The sequence below is a fragment of the Peromyscus leucopus genome, chromosome 15, assembly GCF_004664715.2.
Source record: "Peromyscus leucopus breed LL Stock chromosome 15, UCI_PerLeu_2.1, whole genome shotgun sequence".
Classification (NCBI taxonomy): Eukaryota; Metazoa; Chordata; class Mammalia; order Rodentia; family Cricetidae; genus Peromyscus; species Peromyscus leucopus.
The window spans coordinates 7,361,424-7,381,053 of record NC_051076.1 but is presented as its reverse complement, the minus strand read 5'-3'; the positions used below and the strand labels follow the sequence as shown (position 1 = coordinate 7,381,053).

At 46.0% G+C, this 19,630-nt stretch overlaps 1 protein-coding gene across 1 annotated transcript; it reads left to right on the top strand.

Annotated features, from left to right (window-relative positions):
- The first annotated feature begins 51 nt into the window (after positions 1-51).
- On the top strand, positions 52-19,126 carry Nsl1 (NSL1 component of MIS12 kinetochore complex). Its single transcript, XM_028876789.2, has 6 exons — positions 52-327; positions 2,320-2,398; positions 6,216-6,346; positions 7,886-7,940; positions 16,877-16,944; positions 18,345-19,126. The coding sequence occupies exons 1-6, from the start codon at positions 94-96 to the stop codon at positions 18,621-18,623; spliced, it is 846 nt and encodes a 281-aa protein (XP_028732622.1). The 5' UTR covers positions 52-93; the 3' UTR covers positions 18,624-19,126.
- Positions 19,127-19,630: the final 504 nt, after the last annotated feature.

Below are 19,630 nucleotides of genomic sequence, written 5' to 3'. Positions count from 1 at the left end.
GATCGAGTTTCCGGCCGGACGCGTACAGAGGGGCTCCACCGAGGGAAGCATCCTTCCGGTCTCGACGTCACCGCCTCAGTTCAAACCGGAGAGATGGCGGGTATTCCTGAAACGGTGCCGGTCTCCGCCTCGCAGGGTCAGGATGCCCGGACCTCCTCAGACCCCCAGGCCTCGGCACCCGCCTCTCCGCCAGAGGACTTCCGAGTGCGCTGCACCTTGAAAAGGGCTGTGGTGGAAGTGATGGAGCTGTGCGGTCGCTTCGTGCAGGAGCTGGGGGCCGCGCTGCCGGAGGACATCCGAGAGCTGGCGCTGCGGGACGCGCAGTGGGTACGGACCGGCCCCCTCCTTCCCGCCCCTCACCCTACTCTGCCCCGCTCCGCAGACCGCAGGGTGCCCGAGGCTAGCCTGGGAAATGCCGGGGAAGGCAACTAAGATGCTAGTGCCACCCGGGTGCTTCCTGTCCGCTGGACATACAGGGCTAGCGAGCACATACACAATCTTGAAAAACAGACGGCATGAGTGTACTCATATATTTTAATACTGCGGTACTATAATATATAAATAAGGCATCATACTAAGGCTTTCAAATCTGATGGCTTATGTCTACAAACCGTCTCGTTTGTTACTTGCCGTAGCTTAAGTGCTCAGTTAAGTACAAAGTGGCTCTCCTAGGGACCAGCGCATGTTTACAGTCTGGTACGAGGAATTCTCCAGGAGCCAACAATCCTCGAAGTCAGTCACCTGGCTAGTTTTTTAGTCTTTGCTTTTGCATGTTATTTTATAACATTGTGTGAATGGAGCAGAAGCATTTTACTTTAAGTAAAAAACAGATGAAAACGCTGTCTTGATGTTAAATTTTACTAAGGTCACTGGTTGAGCTGGACATGGCAGTGTACGCCCAGCACTTGGAAGGCAGAGGCAGGTAAATCTCATTGAATTCCAGACCAGTCTGGTTCACACAGTGAGTTCCAGACCAGCCAGGGCTACATAAAGAGACCCTATTCCTCCTACCCCATTGGCCCTTATAACCCACTTCCCTTTTCATCCATATTTTGCAAAGACCCTGAAGTTGATGGTTTCTGAGGAAAGACACTGGAAGTTGAGGGATTGCTTCCTCTCTCTTGAACAGTCTATATGTAGGGGAACGTCCCAAGCTTGTACTGCAGCACATCTGTGACCAAATGACAACAGTACAGAGTAAACATAGATGTCGTCAGTCTCAAAAAGCAGAAATGAGGAGGGGCTGGAGAGGTACTTAGTGCTGAGTGTTCTTGTAGCATGCACAAGACAGAGGTTACATGAAGGAATGAACAAACCGTCCTGGGATTGTAATTCTGTATTCCAGTTTTTTGTACCGCGGCTCCTGTTATTCCCTCCTTGGAATCAAGGCAAGAAACATCTCATAACATTTTTAGTAGTTATTTTGGGAGACAGCTGTAAATAAGAGGGCTTGTCTGATTCTAGAAAATTGCTAATATGCTTAGAACATCAACGCACAGGAAAAGACCAATGTGGCTTAACCTCTTATATTCTATTGAATGAGATCTTAAAGACAATGAGAAGTAATGGTCTATAGAGAAGTTTTGACAATGTTGATAAATCTCTGGGTAAAACTGAATAATGTAGTGGTATGTTCTTAAATGATTGGTGTAGCTGCAGCGAGGATTTCAAAGATAGTTTGTATTCACATTTAATCTTCGAGAGTTTAACGTCGTAAGAATCTTACTCTATAAATTTTTTTTCTCCTTTAGTGCCTGGGATTGAATGCAGAGCTTTGCTCATGCTAGCAAAGCGTTGTCCACTGAGCTATATTGTAGCCCTTTTTATAAGATACTAGTATAGAAAATGTTCTGTGACTCATAGTTACCAGTCATTTATTTATACTTATTTTTAATTATGCAAGTGATACAAAAGACATGCTCATTAAAAATATTTTCAAATAATAGCATTTATTAAGCCATTTTTGAAGTCCCTGTCTGTCTGAACCCCTCTGGAAATAACTTATGATTTTGGAGACAGGTGGTGAAGCCTAACCCCTCTACCCTTCTTTACAGTTTCCCCCTCTGTGTTCTTGTTTGTTATTTATGTGGCCATGCTGATGAGATGTCACTGGTAGAGCCGGTGCAGTACCACTGTGTGGTAAGGGTATTTAGCTTTCTCCTAATAGTTAACTTGGATTCTATTTTTTTCCTCAATTTTTCATTATTTCCATTCTGTTCTATAGAGATTCCTTTTTTGTTTTTTTGTTTTTTGTTAAAATGTTTGAATTCAGTATTTAGAATCCCTTTTGCTGACTTGGCTGCTGTAAATGTATTGTAGACTTTTGAGTCGGCTGTGCAGGAGAATGTCAGCATCAATGGACAAGCCTGGCAGGAAGCTGCAGATCACTGTATTATGGGTATGTGGCTTCTCTCTTCCTTCTATCATTAATTTCTGAGATTGTTTTTGCAGCTAACTTTATTTTGAATGCTGTTTTGCAATTTCTGTTTTTATTGTCTCTTTGTGGTGGTTTGAATAAGAATGGCCTCCATAGGCATATATATTGGAATTCATAGTCATTGGGGAGTGGAACTGTTTGAGAAGGAGTAGGAGGTGTGGCCTTGTTGGGGGAAGTATGTCACAGCCCAGTCTGTCTGTCTTCTCTCTGCTTGTGGATCTTTCTCTCTCTCTCTCTGCTTGTAGCTCTCAGCTTCTTCAGTGCCTGCTTGCAGGCCACCATGCTCCCTGCCATGATGATAATGGCCTAAGCCTTTGAAACTGTACACAAGCCCGCAATTAAATGCTTTCTTTTATAAGAGTTGCCTTAGTCATGGTTTCTCTTCACACTAACTAAGACATACTCTCTCTTTTATAAACATTTTATTTATTGGATGGAGGTGTGCCTGTCATGGCACACTGTGGAGGTCAGAGCTTTCAGGAGTTGTTTTTCTCTTTTCACCATGTGGGCTCCAGGGATCAAACTCAGGTCCTCACTCAGGCTTGATGACAAGCATTTTTACCTGCTAAACCATCTTACTGGCTTCAGTATCACTTATTTTAAAACACATTTAAATTGTTATGGGATAAAAAGAAGAAACTAATGTAGATCATTGAAGTCATAGCCCAAGAGAAACTTGGGGTACCTTGATCTATCCTGTCTGATATCTGGTGTCTGAAAATGTCTGTCATCTGTTCTTCAGAAGCTTCTGTCAGTAGGCTGTTGGAAGATATTGTAGAATTATCCCCAATTAAAGAAATAGGCCTACAATATCCCTGTGTTTCCTCATAAGCCAGGTTTATGTTTTTACAATGCTTAGATGATACTTAGAATGGATAGTGAAGTGTTCTTAGGTGTAAAGTTAAACCATAGGAGTAGCATGCAAAGGGCGTTAACATTTGTAGATGGCTTCTTAAGACTTTTAGCTTATTCCAAAGACTTGATTGTACCTTTGTTTGTTTGTTTGTTTTTTGATACAGGGCTTCTCTTTGTAGCCCTGACTGTCTTGGAACTCTGTAGACCAGGCTGGCCTCAAACTCAGACTCACCTGCCTCTGCCTCCCAAGTGCTGGAATTAAAGGTGTGCGCCACCACGCCTGGCTTAGACTTGACTGTACCTCACTGGTGCTGGCATGCCTAAAGAAGGCCAAGTGTTAATGGAGAGAGAAAGCAAGGTCAGAGCAGGAAGGAACCATCAACAGAAAGGGAGTGATCCGCTTGAGAAAAGAGGCAGGCGTCCCTGTCTGCAGTACTGTCCAGAGGAGGGCTCCCCGACAAGAGGCCGCGTGTGCCGTCTGTCCCTCTAACATTACTCAGGGCTCAGCCCCCTTGCTGTCACTCACTGCTTGTGTTCACGTTGTCCAGTCATTTGAGCTGATGGCAGGCCTGCTAGCAACTCACTGTGACATCACTTTTCTTCTCAGCGGTAAGGGAGTGCTTTGCCCAGAACATGTTCTTGCCTATTACCCGGGACTATGTTAGTTGGCCTTTTAAAATTATCAAAACAGAGTTTGGGTTTACGTATTAAAAGGATAAAACCAACAGCATCTGTTTTGTAAAATATTAACACAGTAATTGCTGATTAGTAGGGAATGTATAAACAATTAGCCAGAAGTACTTTCTACACCACATAGCTTTTCAGTGGGTCTTTATTTGAAACAAAACGTTATACAAAAAGGCACAAGGGAGTGATATGTTTGGAAAGCCAGCATTGAGCTGGGAAAAGTAATAGCAAATGTGTCAAGAAAGTGAAGTTGAGGAGAGATTACCACATGCCTCAAAAGTGTTACAAGGGATTTGTGCTTTATCGTGTGGTCTTGGAGAAATCATGGGAGTGGTGTGTGTGTGTGTGTTAGTGTTAGTGCTGGTGAACGAGCCTATAAACTCACATATGTCAGGCCAAGTACTGTATCTGTGCTATAAAGCCCAGTCTTAGGTGAGAATTTTAAGGAGAATTACATGACTAGATCTAACAGGCTTTGCTTCTGGGCAGATACACAGAAGCAAAACGGAGACTTCTCAGGGACAGAGGCTTAACCTGCTCTGTTTATGGACGTCCCCAAGCTCCTGCACACAGTACCGCTCTGGAAAGAAAGCAGACTGTGTGTGAGGCAGCGTCTCTCCCCCAGTTGTAACTGCCATGGATGGGTCTGATCACATGAAGTTTGGTCAGACAAATTTGTAAGGTTGTTCCTTGAGAGCAGAACTCTGTTTTCAGAATTAGACGCTCACCCAGTATTTGTCCATTTGTTTATACGTTGTGCTTTTACAAATTCTACCCCTTGGTGGCGCTAAGAAACCGTTTTCCTACATAGAAGATTTCACTGACAGATGAGATGGCTGAGCCCAGAAAGGGACTTGCTGTGCAAACCTGGGTAGAGGAGGAAGGAGAGAACTGATTCCAAGGACTTTGATCTCTCCACGCATGCTGTGGCACATGTGCCCTTCCCCATCACACACACAGTTTTTAAAAAGAACTTGTATAAAATGCTGTGGTGGTCCTTGCAGGCCAGTGACTTCGCTTTTCAAATGAACGTGATAAAATTTAAAGTTGCTTATTTCAGTAAGTGTTCCAAGTGAGACATATTCCTCAGACATCCTCCAAGGGGCCACTGAGTGGACGCAGTGTTTGTCACAGGAGGAGAGGTCGTCCCCACTCCTCTTCACAGTCTAGATGTGACACGAGTATGCTGACGTACACCGGCCAGCTCTCAGAATGTTGCAGAAACTGTGCCAGTCAGACTCCTTCCTAGTAAAGCTTTAGTCAGGGAGATAGCGTTGCCTGGCACAGCAGAGCTCAGGGTGCGAGTCATTTAACCGAAGACTCGGGTCTTTAGCATTCGTAACCACTTAGTATTTCTTACGGTTTTTTCTTTCAGTACCGGGGATTGAGTGCTAGGCAGATGTTCTTACCACTGAGCTGCCCTCCCCAGCCCAGCATTTTTACTCTAAGTTATTTTTCTAAACGAGGCCAAGTGCGTCTGCTGCACTCTTCATTTCTGTGCCCTACCCTAGACCTTCTGAGTCCAGATTTACACCCTAGTAACATGTGTTACTCCCTTGGTAACCATTCCTCCTTGTGGAGCTTGAGAACCATTGTCTTTCAACCGAGGAAAGAGCTGATAGAACAGTTACCACGAAATGAGAAAGTCCCCAGGTCGCCGTACCTTTCATATCCCCGCCCCCGCCATGAGTTAGGTATCACATCTGGGCGTTCTTTTTACTGCTGTTGTCAAAGTTTGCCCGTGGTATGAGATGCCGTCTAGAGTCTATTGGGGGAGAGGGTACAGGACTGGACTCGGCCCTGCGAGGTCTGAACACATGCTCTGCAGCTGAGCTACACCTCAGCCTTTGTCCCTGTAGTTGATCCTTTTAGATTGCTTCTGTTTGCAAAGACTCCACACCCTTACAGTTTCCTTTCCCAAAGCCGTTTCCCTGGCCTTTCTTCATTCCGTGCCTTCGTTTATATGTAGATTTCAAGCTTGAATGTTTCTTTCCGGTCAGTAACTCCCACTGGTGGTGTTCCGTGGTTCTGTGTCCTCTGTCTTTATGCCCTTGTTGCATTTATCAGGTTACAGTTGCTGTCTCGTGGGGTCTTTGTACTTCCTGGAGGTACTTGATAATTGATCAGTGCAGAAATGAGGGGGCTCCATTAGTTTTCCATGCTTGTTTTCTTTAATGATTTTGTGAATTGAGCGTATATAATGTTTCTATACTAATATGGACTTTTTCTGGAATAGATTCTGACATCAAAGTGCTTGAAGATGAATTTGATGAGCTCATAGTAGATGTGGCAACAAAACGTAGACAGTACCCGCGAAGGATCCTCGAGAGTGTCATCAAAACCCTGAAAGCACAGCACGAGATTCTGGTGAGATGTTTACATTCAAATTCTCACACAGTATTTCACCACAATAAAAAATTAGATTACCTGTCATGTAGGGCAGGTTGGCCTTGAACTCCTGATCTTCCAACCTCCACCTCAAGTGCTGGGATTGCAGTATGTACTACCACAGCTGGCTGGCTCTGCTTTTCAGACGGACAGAGCCGTAGGTCTGTTCTCCTGTAGGCATCAGTCACCATGCCAGTCACAGACCCGGATTCTCAGGTTTATTATGACTGGGACAAATGGAAGTGAGGCGAACCCTGGCAGATTGGCCCGAGTCTCCTTCTGGGTACTGAGGAGATTTGCCGGGGTGGCATTGTCCCTCCTCCTGACCGTATGCGGGCTTTAGAGCCTACAGTCCTCTATGCCTTTAGGGTTTTTTTTTTTTTTTTGGTTTTTCGAGACAGGGTTTCTCTGCGTAGCTTTGTGCCTTTCCTGGAACTTGCTCTGTAGACTAGGCTGGCCTCAAACTCACAGAGATCCGCCTGCCTCTGCCTCCCGAGTGCTGGGATTAAAGGCGTGCGCCACCACCGCCCGGCGCCTTTAGTTTTTAAATCAGCAGCTTTTCAGTGTGAACCTTCCAGTAGTCCCTCCTTCAGCAGTGTTTCTGGGCATTACAGGTCTGCCGTTGCCCTGAACACCCAAAGTCATGGCATGATAGGGGAAAAAATCCACGCGAATGCTTCCTCTTTCTCACAGCACTCATCCTTAAAGAAAGCCCTCCCTAAACCTCAGGAAAAATGCTGGACGCGTATTGACTGTGCCTCCCTCCTCTCCTCCCTGACTTCCCTAAGGAGAACCCTGAGACTCGCCAGGGAGGTCGAGGTGCAGAGAGAAAACTGGAGAGCGTCCGTTGTCCCGTGGCCCTTCTTTTTCACACTTGGCTCTGGTTATCATTGAGCGAGAGGAGGAAGGAACATTTCCCTTTGCCTTTTGCCTGACTGGGATGGCCAGCTGTCCCGTGTGCTGCTGCAGGCGTGGAGAGTAATGGGCTGGGCTGGTATTCTAGCCACTTTTTAAAAAGTTCCTGTGGAAATTGGAATTGAAACATTTGTCCTGAATGAACTCCATCACACTTTGGTCGTTGTCCTGTATTTTACAAACCACTATGCCCTCCTCACTTTGTTTTTTACTATAATCTTCATGGGGCTGTTTCCTACTGTATGCAGCAGAGGGCAGTACATAAAAGGTATTCAAACCTGGGCATGGTGTCTCTCGCCTTTAATCCTACCACTCGGGTGGCAGAGGCAGGCGGATCTCTGAGTTTGAGGCCAGCCTGGGCTACCAAGTGAGTTCCAGGACAATTATGCAAAGAAACCCTGTTTCAAAAACCAAACAAACAAACAAAAAGGTATTCAAACCTAAGGACGTTTTCCCTACAGAGTTCATGATCTAGAAAGAGAAGACCTTGAAGCTAACACTATTGACTGTGTACGTATACTTGCTCACACTAGCTGAAAGACATGCTTATTCATCTGAGGCATCGCATGTCTAAACTAATGTTTTAATCTGTGCTGTGTTTAGAAGCAGTATCGCCCTGTTGTTCCTCCCTTGGACCTGAAGTGTGACCCTGACCCAGGTAAGCCAGTCCCGGAATGTGTGGACGGTGAAGGGTCCTCGGTGATGGTCCCCAGCTGTGAGTCCTCTCCTCCACACTCCTGAGTGTGACAGCCGTTGTCTGTGCTTCTCCAGGAGCTCCTCCGTCTCTCTCACTTCCGCCATAGGTTTCTTTCCTTAGTCCTTGTTTTCAGGATTTCAGATTTTATCTTGAATGTGGTCCTTCTGGTTTTGTCCATTTCTTTGTTATATTTAACTTCTTGAGTTAGTTCAGACATAGTTTTAATAAACACAGGGAAGGCCACAGATGAGGAGTCCTGCCTTATATTCAGATTTTCAGATTTCTTAGTTTCCAATTCCAGGTCTCTCTCACCAAGCTCTGCATTGGCTGCCTTCTGTCGTTCACTCTCTGTTGTGTGGACACGGTGTCGTTCCCTCTGTGGTGTGGACACGGTGTCGTTCACTCTGTTGTGTGGACACGGTGTCGTTCACTCTCTGTTGTGTGGACACGGTGTCGTTCACTCTCTGTTGTGTGGACACGGTGTCGTTCACTCTCTGTTGTGTGGACACGGTATCTTTGTGTCACTCTTCTTGTTGTGTGGACACGGCATCGTTCCCTCTGTTGTGTGGACACTGTGTCGTTCACTTTCTGTTGTGTGGACACTGTGTCGTTCGCTCTGTTGTGTGGACATGGTGTCGTTCACTCTGTTGTGGACACGGTGTCGTTCGCTCTGTTGTGGACACGGTGTCGTTCGCTCTGTTGTGTGACTTTTTTTTTTTTTTTTTTCTGTTGTGTGGACTGTTCGCTCTGTTGTGTGGACATGGTGTCGTTCACTCTGTGTTGTGTGGACACGGCATTGTTCACTCTGTGTTGTGTGGACAGGGTGCTCTTCACTTTCTGTTGTGTGGACACGGTGTCGTTCACTCTGTTGTGTGGACAGGGTGTCGTTCCCTCTGTTGTGTGGACAGGGTGTCGTTCACTCTGTTGTGTGGACACGGTGTTGTTCACTCCGTTGTGGACGCAGTGTCGTTCGCTCTGTTGTGTGGACAGGGTGCTCTTCACTCTCGTACTTTCCTTCCCAGTCCGGAAGAGGCATACTGTGGTTCTGAAGATAACCAGAGTCAGGGCAGCTAGTTTGGGAGGGAGGAACTTACTGCAGAGATGATTTGGTAAACCAAAATGGCCTGGATGCCTGAGAGCTAAGGTCAGTCTGGCGTATTTATGGGGCTGCTGTGGCTGTGCGTTCTTCACGTGTTTAGAATTTTCTCGTGAACGCTCCCTGGACCTCCTTGTGCAGCGCTCCGTCCTGCACCAGCTTGTGCTGCCTTCACCTAGTCAGGTGCAGTCCAGGGCGAGGGCTGTGGTTAGTTAAGAGGCCCTGCACACTGTGGTAGTGAGACAGTCGGTGGGTAGGCACACGGTGCGGCCCCCCGGAGATGTTACCTGGCCCCCAGCACTTACGGTGTGGCTTGAAGTACAGTTGTGGGTTGGTGGCAAGTTTTCTTCCAGTCTCCATTTCATCTCAGCCTTGGCTGTAAACCAGGGAGCTGATGGGTCCCGCTTCTACCCCGCTGGAGCACACTGCTTCCTTCCATTTTACAGGGAGGCAGATTTGTAGCTACTGTTCCCTAGCCAGGGTCTGCGTAATGAAACAGTCGTGGCCGGGTTGTGTGGGTTGAAGTAGTGAAGTCCTGCCACTGTTGCCTTGGCTGAGGGGTCCATCATCTCCTCAGGACCCAGAAATAGCATCTAGTCTGCAGTAGCGTGGTGCTCAGCCAGTGGGTAGCAAGAGCCTGAAACGGTGTGCTCGGATGAAAGGAAGCCGCCGTGCAATGGCAGACAGGAAGTCGTATGGCTACTATCAAAAGGAGGAAATCTGAGTCCATGGAACAAAAGAATTGACGAATAAGATCAGACACCTGGCTGAGGCCAGATCAAAACCCCTGGGTGAAGATTTTGACAGCCCAAGAGAGACTGAGGCTGTGTAGTTGTTGGGGTTTCTGTTTTATGTTATTACTCTTTTGGCTCTTTGACTCTTTGGGGACCGACCACTGAACCCCCAAATAAGTCACACACAGAGGCCTATTATTACTTATAATATTATTATATTGTTACCTATAATTATAATATTATTAATATTATTACCCAGCTTGGCTTGTTTCTAGCCAGCTTTCATTAAATTATCCTGTCTACCTTTTGCCTCTGGGCTTTTTCCTTTTCTTACTTCTGTATATCTTACTTTCACTCTTACTCCATGGGTGGCTGGGTGGCTGGGTGGCCCCTAGCATCCTCCTTTCCTTATTCTCTTGCTCTTTCTTCTTTTCCTCCCAGATTTCTCCTTCTATTCTCTCTGCCTGCCAGCCCCTATCCTTTCTCCTCCTTGCTATTGGCCACTCAGCTTTTTATTAGACCATCAGGTGTTTTAGACAGGCACAGTAACACAGCTTCACAGAGTTAAACATATGCAACATGAAAGAATCCACCACGTCTTTTCATCATTCACACGAATATTCCACAGCATAAACAGATGTAACACATCTTCAACAGATATTCCACGACAAGCCTGGCCCCACAGTGCTGTTGAAGAGTGAGGTACATGGGCTCACATGTGTAACCTGTTTCTGTTTTCAGCAAGGGTGCTGATTTCTCTCCTCACTGACTCACGGCGTCCATGTGTGCTCTGAGCATGCTTGCTTGTTCATGCTCAGGAAATACATTGCAAGTAAATGGGAAGCTCTCAGCTAGGGCATTTCTGCTGAATTTGCAGGCCTTGGAGGTTCATGTTCCCTTGTTTAGTCAGGCAGTGACCCGGAAGCAAAACTGGGCTCATTACTCAATCTTTCATTTCCACTTTTTCATTTCCCTCTGTTTTAGAAAGCAAGCAGCTAGGGAAGAGTGTTCTCAGAGGTTCTGAACTTCCACATTTTGTAAGGGCAAACATTTTCCCCCCAGCTATGTACTGATTGACTATTTACCAGTAAGACGTGGTTCTCGTCTGTCAGGAGCAGCCTTGACTGGTCATCAGTGTAAAGCCCCTGAAATGAAGAGGTTCTTTCCCCGTTACCCTGCGTTAAACACGCAGTGGTGGCAGAGAGGTGTAAAGTTCTGGAGTCACTGAGTTCCAGGCCCGCCCTGCAAGCAGAGTGCTCAGATGGCCCTCTGGTTTTCTGTAAAGCTGTCTGGCTTCAGGCACTGCTGAGCAGTCTGTGGGCGGCACTCACAGACACTTACACTTCAGGGTTCAGCTTTGAGTCGGGCTGCAGAACTTGTACTTTAAAGAGGAAAAGAGAGAGTTTATTTTGGAGATAAATAGGAGTGAACATGGTCGGGGAGTGCAGATTTCGGTTACTGCAGATTTCATGTTGCAGTGTGGTAACAGTTTCGTGGAGTTTTACAATAACAGTGAAGACAGTCATAAACTGAGATCTTTTTGGTGCATTTCTGGGAGTGTCAGGGAGGTGGTTCCAGAGAAGCTGTGGCCTACGATGCTGTCGGACAGCATTGTTAGCTCTCTCTCTAGCTGACAGAAACTGGGGTCTGTTGGTGCATGTCAGAGGATTTCTCTAAGGGTCACTTACAAAGGAGGGCGTACATGACTGTAAAGGGCACTAAAGATGACTCAGGTGATTTGGCTCTGAGTTGAAACATTTCATTCTTTCCCCATTGTGCTGAGTCAGTTAATCAGCCTTAGAAGGTTCTGAAATTCTCTTAGGAACTTTTGTTGACATTGGTAAGCATGATACATATTGCACCCTGAGGATGTTCTTGTGGAGCCTGTGGAGAAGGAGGCACAGAGCACACTTAGGGGAAACCCACCCCGTCTCTTACATGGGCTGGGCCAGCCATGGGCACTGGATGCTCATGTGTTCTTCTCAGTCATAAAACATGACAGAGTCACTTAGAATCATTGTGAGCAAAGGAGCAAAAAGCTTATTGCTTTGGAATTTCTTCAAGAATTCAAGTTGGGAAATGATGTTTTTATCTTCCTAAAAATTTTTAATTTTTATTTATTGTGTGTTTTTGCGCGCACGCGCACACACACACACACACACACACACACACACACACACACGAATGCTATAGTAGCATGTGGAGGTCAGAGGACAACTTGCAAAAGTCAATTCTCTTTCTTCTTCTACCACATGGGTTCCAGGAATCAGTCAGGATTGGCAGCAAGTGCTTTTTCCTGCTGAACCATCTTGCCAGCCCAGAAAATAATTTTTATGTATGTGCAGTATATCCACACATTTTATGAGTTTTGTGTAGCTTTGTGTTTTGTTTTTGATATAGGATCTTGCTGTGTAGCACAGGACGGCCTGGAATGTGTGGTCCTCTTGCTGTTGCTTTCTGGGTGCGGAGGTCACAGATATGTCTCCTTGTCTGACTGTTAGAGATTGTTTTTAAGTGTGTGCACTTTCTCCCCTTTTGTCTTTATTTTTGAAAACTTGTCTTTTATTCTATTCCTAGAATTATTGTAACTTGGGTTTTCTTTTATATTTTATTTTTTTTTTATTTTACAATACTATTCAGTTCTACATAATAGCCACAGATTCCCTTGTTCTCTCCCTTCCTGCCCCCCTCCCCTTCCCCCCAGCCCACCCTGGTTTTTGTTTTATCTTGTTTATTTTTGAAACACTATGTATCTCTGGCTGGCCTAGAACTCACTATGTAGAGCAGGCTAGCCTCAAATTTAGAGATATCCACCTCCTCTACCCGCCAAGTGCTGATTAAAGGCAAGCACTACCACACACTGCAGATACCTTTTAGTTTTGAATGCAGAGGATTCAATTTACTTAATTAAAAAAGAAAAAGTACTGTAAATTCATAGTTGAACATTCAATTTTAGAATGGTATCAGGAAACTTTCTTTATCCTGGAGCTAAGTTTTTCCCATTTGTGGATTTACATTTTTAGGAAGACAGTATGTGATTCTGGCAAAGTGATATTTTAGAGTGTTACTTTGGATTCTAGAAGATGTGAGTCTGATTCTGTCCAGTTCCTGTCTCGGGTTATTTGTAGCCCTGCTCTGAGATGGCCTGAGGATCCCAGGATGTGATGGCCGCAGCAGAGCAGACTTCGGGTGTGTCTTTGCCCGCGGTCCTTGCTTTCACAGGCCAGGTCCTCGGGAGACCTGCACTCACCAGCTTCACTTTTCGTTTTGTTTTGTTTGGGTTTTGGGGGTTTTTTTTGAGATAGGGTATCTCTATGTAGACCCCACTTTCCCGAAACTTGCTCTGTAGCCCAGGCTGACCTCGAACTCCAGAGATCCACCTGCCTCTGCCTCCTAAGTGCAGGCATTAAAGGCGTGGGCCATGCCCAGCTGTCCACATACTTCATGTTTAATCTCATTCCTGTAGAAAAGCATCCGTCTGCTGGGTCCTGACATCTGACACTAAGTGCATGCCCTTCGGTGTGAACACGGTTACTGCAGCCTTTCTGTCCTGTCTCTGGCTTTCACCAGAACTGTAAATCCGGAGTGTGGTGAACACTTGAGGTTATCCTTCTTATCCAGTCTTCACCAGCCGCCCTCGCCTGCTGCAAACCTTCATCCTGTCTACCCTTCATCACTGTCCTGGGAATCTCTTTACTTCTCTCCCGCTGTGGGTCGTGGTTCCTGGTTCCTGTTTTCTCCTGTTTCTGATATATTTCCTTATTTGGGGAGAGCATATCCTATCCATCTGCCTCCGACCCTGTTCTCCTCAGTCCATTTGGCACCAGATCCCTGTTGAAGGCAAACTATCCATGATAATATTGTCCCCTGTGAGGTGACGTCACCCTCTTTGATTAAGGAAGTGCCTGATATCGTGGCTGTTGCCTGTCATAATTTTGAGTACTCTCAGGTACTGTGATCACTACTAAGGATCCCAGGGTTGGAGAACATAGTCTTCTTCCCAGGACATTCCAGACTTCTCATTGGTGTGCATACTGCCCTCTAGTGGCCCCTCTGAAAAAATTGGAGGATGTTTGGGGGTAAGGAATGGTGTAAATTATAAAATTTGTGAAAGGGATTTGTAGTCATGTCAGAAATACTAAATGTCTTATGTATCTAGCCCCATTGTAGAATACCCATCACACACTTGGGTGTGAAAATCAGTAAGTATGCAAGCCTAGAGCCTAGCTCCATTTTACACACAAGCCCAAACCACTCTTGGGCTTCTGTGTTGTCATTGTTTGTACAACAGATGAAAAACAGGCATTGTTCAGCAGTGGGAAGATAAAGACCAAAAAAGGTGGCATGAGGTATTTTAGGAATTGTTTGTAGTAGTCATTGATAGAACTTAATCTGGGGAGGCAGAGGCTGGCAGATCTCTGTGAGTTCGAGGCCAGCCTGGTCTACAGAGCAAGTTCCAGGACAGGCTCCAAAGCTACACAGAGAAACCCTGTCTCGAATAATCAGAAACAAAAAAAAGAACTTAATTTGTAAGAGACCTAGAGAAGAGGTCACAGGCCAAGGTCTGTAGCTGCTGCTGCTCCTAGTAAAAGCTGCAGCAGCAGTAAAGACTGTGGCTGCCCTGTTCACACACAGAAGTAAGAGTCAGTGTTGCATACGTGTGCTTGTTGTAGAATAACATACAGTATGCAACTTGATCAAGTTATGCATGAGTACATGTGTATGTAACCACCACCATCTAGATATGAGTGTCCGATGGCCAGAAACATGGTGAACATTTTAGACCACTTTCAGATGTGTCCATTATGTTTTTATGTATACAGTGAATACAGCAGGATGCCAAAATCCTGGAATCATAAGAAAAATGGTCTATTGTGTTTCTGTCAACTAGTGAACCTATTTCTTTAAATTTAGAAGTATTTTATCTGGGAGAAAGTAAAGTGAGGAATAAGATGTATTGGACACACCCCCAGAGACCTGTAGACCTCCCAGTACACTTGCCTGGTAACCAAGCATTTAACACATTGGCCTTTGGGGAACATTCAGGATCCACTGGAATGTTCTAGATAGTCATTTACTGAGAATTTGAATTTACACTTATGAATAAATGCGTTAATTTGAAGACATGCTGCTCTCATGTTGGATTGGTTATCTGTTGTTACTTAAATTATCTCAAAATTTAACATCTAAACATTAAACATGTGTTCTATTCCTTGTGGTTTCTGAGGTCGTTAACCTGGTAGAAGGGACTTTAGTTCCTCCCAGCGTGGGCTCTAAGCTTCCTGCCGTGACAGAGTGCCCACTCATGTTGGAGTTGTTCTAAAACACCCTAGTCTTGGCAGTGACATGCTGTCAGAGTTACTAGTCACACAGAGAGGCTGATCACAGAGCATGCAACTGAGACTGCATCACAGGGGTGCACACTGAAGAGGGAAGGACTGCATGCACAGGGGGGAGGATGATGCACGGGCACACAGAGAGGGAAGGACTGCATACACAGGAGCGTGCACACTGAAGAGGGAAGGACTGCATGCACAGGGGTGTGCACACTGAAGAGGGAGGAATGCATGACGGGGCATGAGAGGGAAGGATGCATGCACAGGGGGGGAGGGGGGACTGCAGCACGGAGAAGAGGGAAGGACTGCATGCACAGGAGCATTCACACTGAAGAGGGAAGGACTGCATGCACAGGGGCGTGCACACTAAAGAGGGAAGGAATGCATGCACAGGGGTGCACACTGAAGAGGGAAGGATGCATGCACAGGGGCGTGCACACTGAAGAGGGAAGGACTGCACAGGGTGCACACTGAGAGGAGATGCACAGGGGCGTGCACACTGAAGAGGGAAGGACTGCATGCACAGGGGCGTGCACACTGAAGAGGGAAGGACTGCATGCACAGGGGCGTGCACACTGAAGAGGGAAGGACTGCATGCACACTGAAGAGGAAGATCATGCACAGGAGCATGCACACTGAAGAGGGAAGAATGCATGCACAGGAGCATGCACACTGAAGAGGGAAGGACTGCATGCACAGGGGCATGCACACTGAAGAGGGAAGGACTGCATGCACAGGAGCATGCACACTGAAGAGGGAAGGACTGCATGCACAGGGGCATGCACACTGAAGAGGAAGGACTGCATGCACAGGGCATGCACACCGAAGAGGGAAGGACTGCATGCACAGGGCATGCACACTGAAGAGGGAAGGAATGCATGCACAGGGGCGTGCACACTGAAAAGGGACTTTTGGATCATTGTGAGGGTGGCTAATGTACACAAGGATGCTACTAAGGTTTTGTTGCTGTGTCTGGGCTCTCTAAAGGAACAACCGATGAAATGAATTTGAGAGAGACAGTGTTAATAGAGTGGCCTACAGGCCATGGTCCGGGTGGTTCAATTATGTCTTTGTCCTGATGGAAAGGCCAAGGTTCAGTCAATTTCCAGTCTGGTGCTGGAGTCCCAGGGAATTCCTGTTGAATTGTTGGTCTTCAGTCTACATTGAAGTCCTAAAGAAGTAGGTTCTAACAGTGAAGGAATGCCTGAGCAGCAGGCGGCACACAATGTGCATGTGAAGATCAGAACACAGCTTTGTGAAGTGGATTCTCTCCTGCATCCTTGCAACCTTGCCTCATTTCTGGGACTGAACTCTTTTTGCAGCCACTTTGCTTAGTCATCTTACTGGCCTGTGTTTTGCTTTTATAAGATTCAGAATCATTTAAAAATAAGTCTTAGCCTGCACTTGTCTTAAAACTTGATAATGTATAGAGGTATCAGCTGCAGGAGTGTTTATACAACAGATGTCTGGTGCTCTTGGGGCACAGCTGGGGTCTGCTCAGCATGTAGCCTGTGTGCACACCTTTGAATTGCACTCTGCTGCTCTCCTGGTCCTCTTATTCATCTTGATAACTGAATGGGGCATTGGCTTTAGTAGATTACAAAGTACTCTAAGGGAGAATAGACTAAGGTGAGTGTTCCTAACAGATTTCTGTCTGGATTGCATCTAAATGGCTTTATGGTTGGCTAACTAGATAAAGAACCTAAAATACTGTTTGGTGGTTTCTTGCAGCTTCTCATGTGGAAAATTTGAAATGCCGTGGGGACGCCATAGCTAAGAAAATCAATGACGCCATGAAGGTAAAAGCTGTACTAAGTGTATCGAGTGGGAAAAGACTGGTGCTTGCTGTCGGTGCCGGGTGTGTCTGGGGCTGCAGGAGGATCTCAGGAACTGTTACGTGGTTCAGAGTGTGTTTGTTAAGCAGCAGTAACATCCAGAGCTCCATTTATCAGGTGCCTACTGTGTGCCACGTATTCTACCTGGCAGGTTCCTCCTGTGAGGTTATTCCCCCAGCTTCTCCAGTGAGGTTATACGTTAGGGGCCGAGCTGGCAGCTTGTTAGGCACTTTGGGACAGTACTGTTGGTAGCATTTACGGAGCGTGTGGTTTCTGCTTTACCTTTGCTGTCTTGCGTAACTCTCACACTAACCTAGAAGATAGGTATCTTAACCCCCAGTGTGTGGAGAGAAGACTGAGAGTTCCTGAGCCAGGATATCTGGCTTTGGGGCTTGTCTGTTGTTTCTGCTTTGTGCTGGGTCTGGACCCAGGCCTGCCATGTGCTCATCACACACTGTACCCTGAGCTGTGTGCTAGCCATGGAGTTCTGCTCTTAATCACTCTGTTACACTACTCCAGCCAGAGAGCCTCAAGGTCATGATCGCATGGTTTCAATTGGGACATTTATTTTACCTAAACATGAAAATCAATTCCTAGTACATGGAAATGATTTTAAACTCCTTCAGAACCTCTCTAGTTCCGATGTCCATTTTCTGTGGCATTATTTTTTAGTTTATATGGATTCCATGTTTTTCTGGAAATTGGTCATCTATTGCTTTTATCCTATCCTTGATCCAGAGTTGGTAGGCCAGGTATTCAGTTGACCTCGTTTTTTTTTTAACACAAATGGGATCATTCATTTCCTTCCTGTCGTTTCTTTCATGTCCTAATAGTGGAGTTGAGTTCTTTTATTTTGGGACAGGGCCTCACTGTGTTCCACAGACTAGCTTCAAACTCATTTTAGTCTCCCGAGCACAGAGATTACATTTGTGTATCATCTACCGTGGCTGCCTGAGGCTGAGTTCTTAGGCACAGAGCCCCAGAGTCTAAAATGCTTACTGTTTCATTCATGATAGTCAGAAGGTTCCGATCTCTACTCTTGATGACCAATATTCCTAAAGCATGCTCCTCAAAGAAGCGGGATTTCAGACTTTAAATTCTTAGCTCTGAAATTCTCTTACCCCTGTCAAGTTGAATATCACTAACAATTATTGTAGGAATGAGCCATATCTTTTAGTCTTAGCTTTTAGTTAAAATTCCTTCATTTAAGTATTTTAAAATATAAAGCCGAATATCCATGACCCCAAGAAACCAGGTCTCAGTAATAGACTTGATCTAAAGAATTGCAGGGCAGCATGTCGAGGTCTGTGTATAGTGTCTTTGTCTGTGTGTTCACCTTTCAACCTGAGATTTTCCTTCCCAAGGCTTTGCCTCTGCTAATTGAACAAGGAGACGGCTTTTCCCAGGTCTTAAAGATGCAGCCTGTCATCCAGCTGCAGAGGATCAACCAGGAAGTCTTTTCCAGCTGTTCCAGGGGAGCAGATACCAAGCCCGACAAGTCTGTAACACAAGTAGAAACCACACCAACTGAGACTGCAGCCAGGAAAGCGTCGAACATAGTGCTGAAGAGAAAACCTGTCCCAGACTGCTCCCAGAGACAGCGCTACCCGCTGCGGCCGAAGCGAATTGATCTGGATGTATGAGCTCTGTTTGTTGGGGAATTGGAAGTCGGTGCTCTCAGCATCCAGGTCACGGTCTGCTGCCCGGGGGACTTCATTGAAAGTAACTGTGACTCTGTACAGGTGCAGTGCACCGTTCTGCTTGTCCTGGGCTGGGTCTCCGTCTGCGGTAGGTAAAAAGCCTGTGGAGTATCACACAGACCTGTCGGTGTCCTCAGATGCTATCAGTGCCAGCTGCCTGCAGCCTTCGGGGCACCCCAGGGGGGCATGCTCTGAGCTCCATGTGCGAGGTCGTGAGGTGGTTCTTGGAGGCTTGCGAACTGGTGTTGGCTCTGCACAGCAGCCTGCTCATTGCTAGTCCAGTTCATCAGAGGAGCGCACAGAAGATGGGCCTGGCCTTGGCTTTGTTCCACGGGCACTTAATTCACAGTTTTAGGGTTTTGTTTTGTAAGATTAAGGAGAAGGCTATTATTTGTGCAGGAAATTAATTTTTTTTTTTTTTTTTGTCTGCCTGTTTTCAAGACAGGGCCTCTCTGTGTAGCCTTGGCTGGCCTGGAACTCACTCTGTAGACCAGGCTGGCCTTGAACTTAACAGGTTCCACCTGTCCCTGCCTCCTGAGTGCTGGGATTAGAGGTGTGCGCCACCACCGTCCAGCTGTGCAGGAAATATTCTTAAAAAGAAAACCTGAGGCTGGAGTCTCTGTTTCTTCCCTACACTTTCATTTCCATAGGTCTTTGAACATAATTTGTCTGGGAACTAATAGTTTCTTTTAAAGTCCTCATTTCTAAATAGATCCTTCCAGTTCAAAGTGTATATACATTAGGGTTGATTGGCATGCTCCAGTTAAAGACATTTGTTATCCAATACAGCATCAGACCTCAAAGGGGTCTCAGCAAACTTACACTCTGAGATTTGGCCACAGCCTTCATGGCCTCTCACATTGTGTCCCTTACATGGACATTGTAGATAGGGCTTCTAGCTTGCCACCTGTTTCCTTTCTTGGTGATTATACACTTTTGTCCATTTTCAG

Coding starts and splice junctions, on each gene's coding strand:
- Nsl1 (XM_028876789.2), top strand. CDS start 94: ATGGCGGGTATTCCTGAAACGGTGCCGGTCTCCGCCTCGCAGGGTCAG. Junction 2,399..6,215: donor TGCAGATCACTGTATTATGG/GTATGTGGCTTC, acceptor TTTCTGGAATAG/ATTCTGACATCAAAGTGCTT. Junction 6,347..7,885: donor AAGCACAGCACGAGATTCTG/GTGAGATGTTTA, acceptor TGCTGTGTTTAG/AAGCAGTATCGCCCTGTTGT.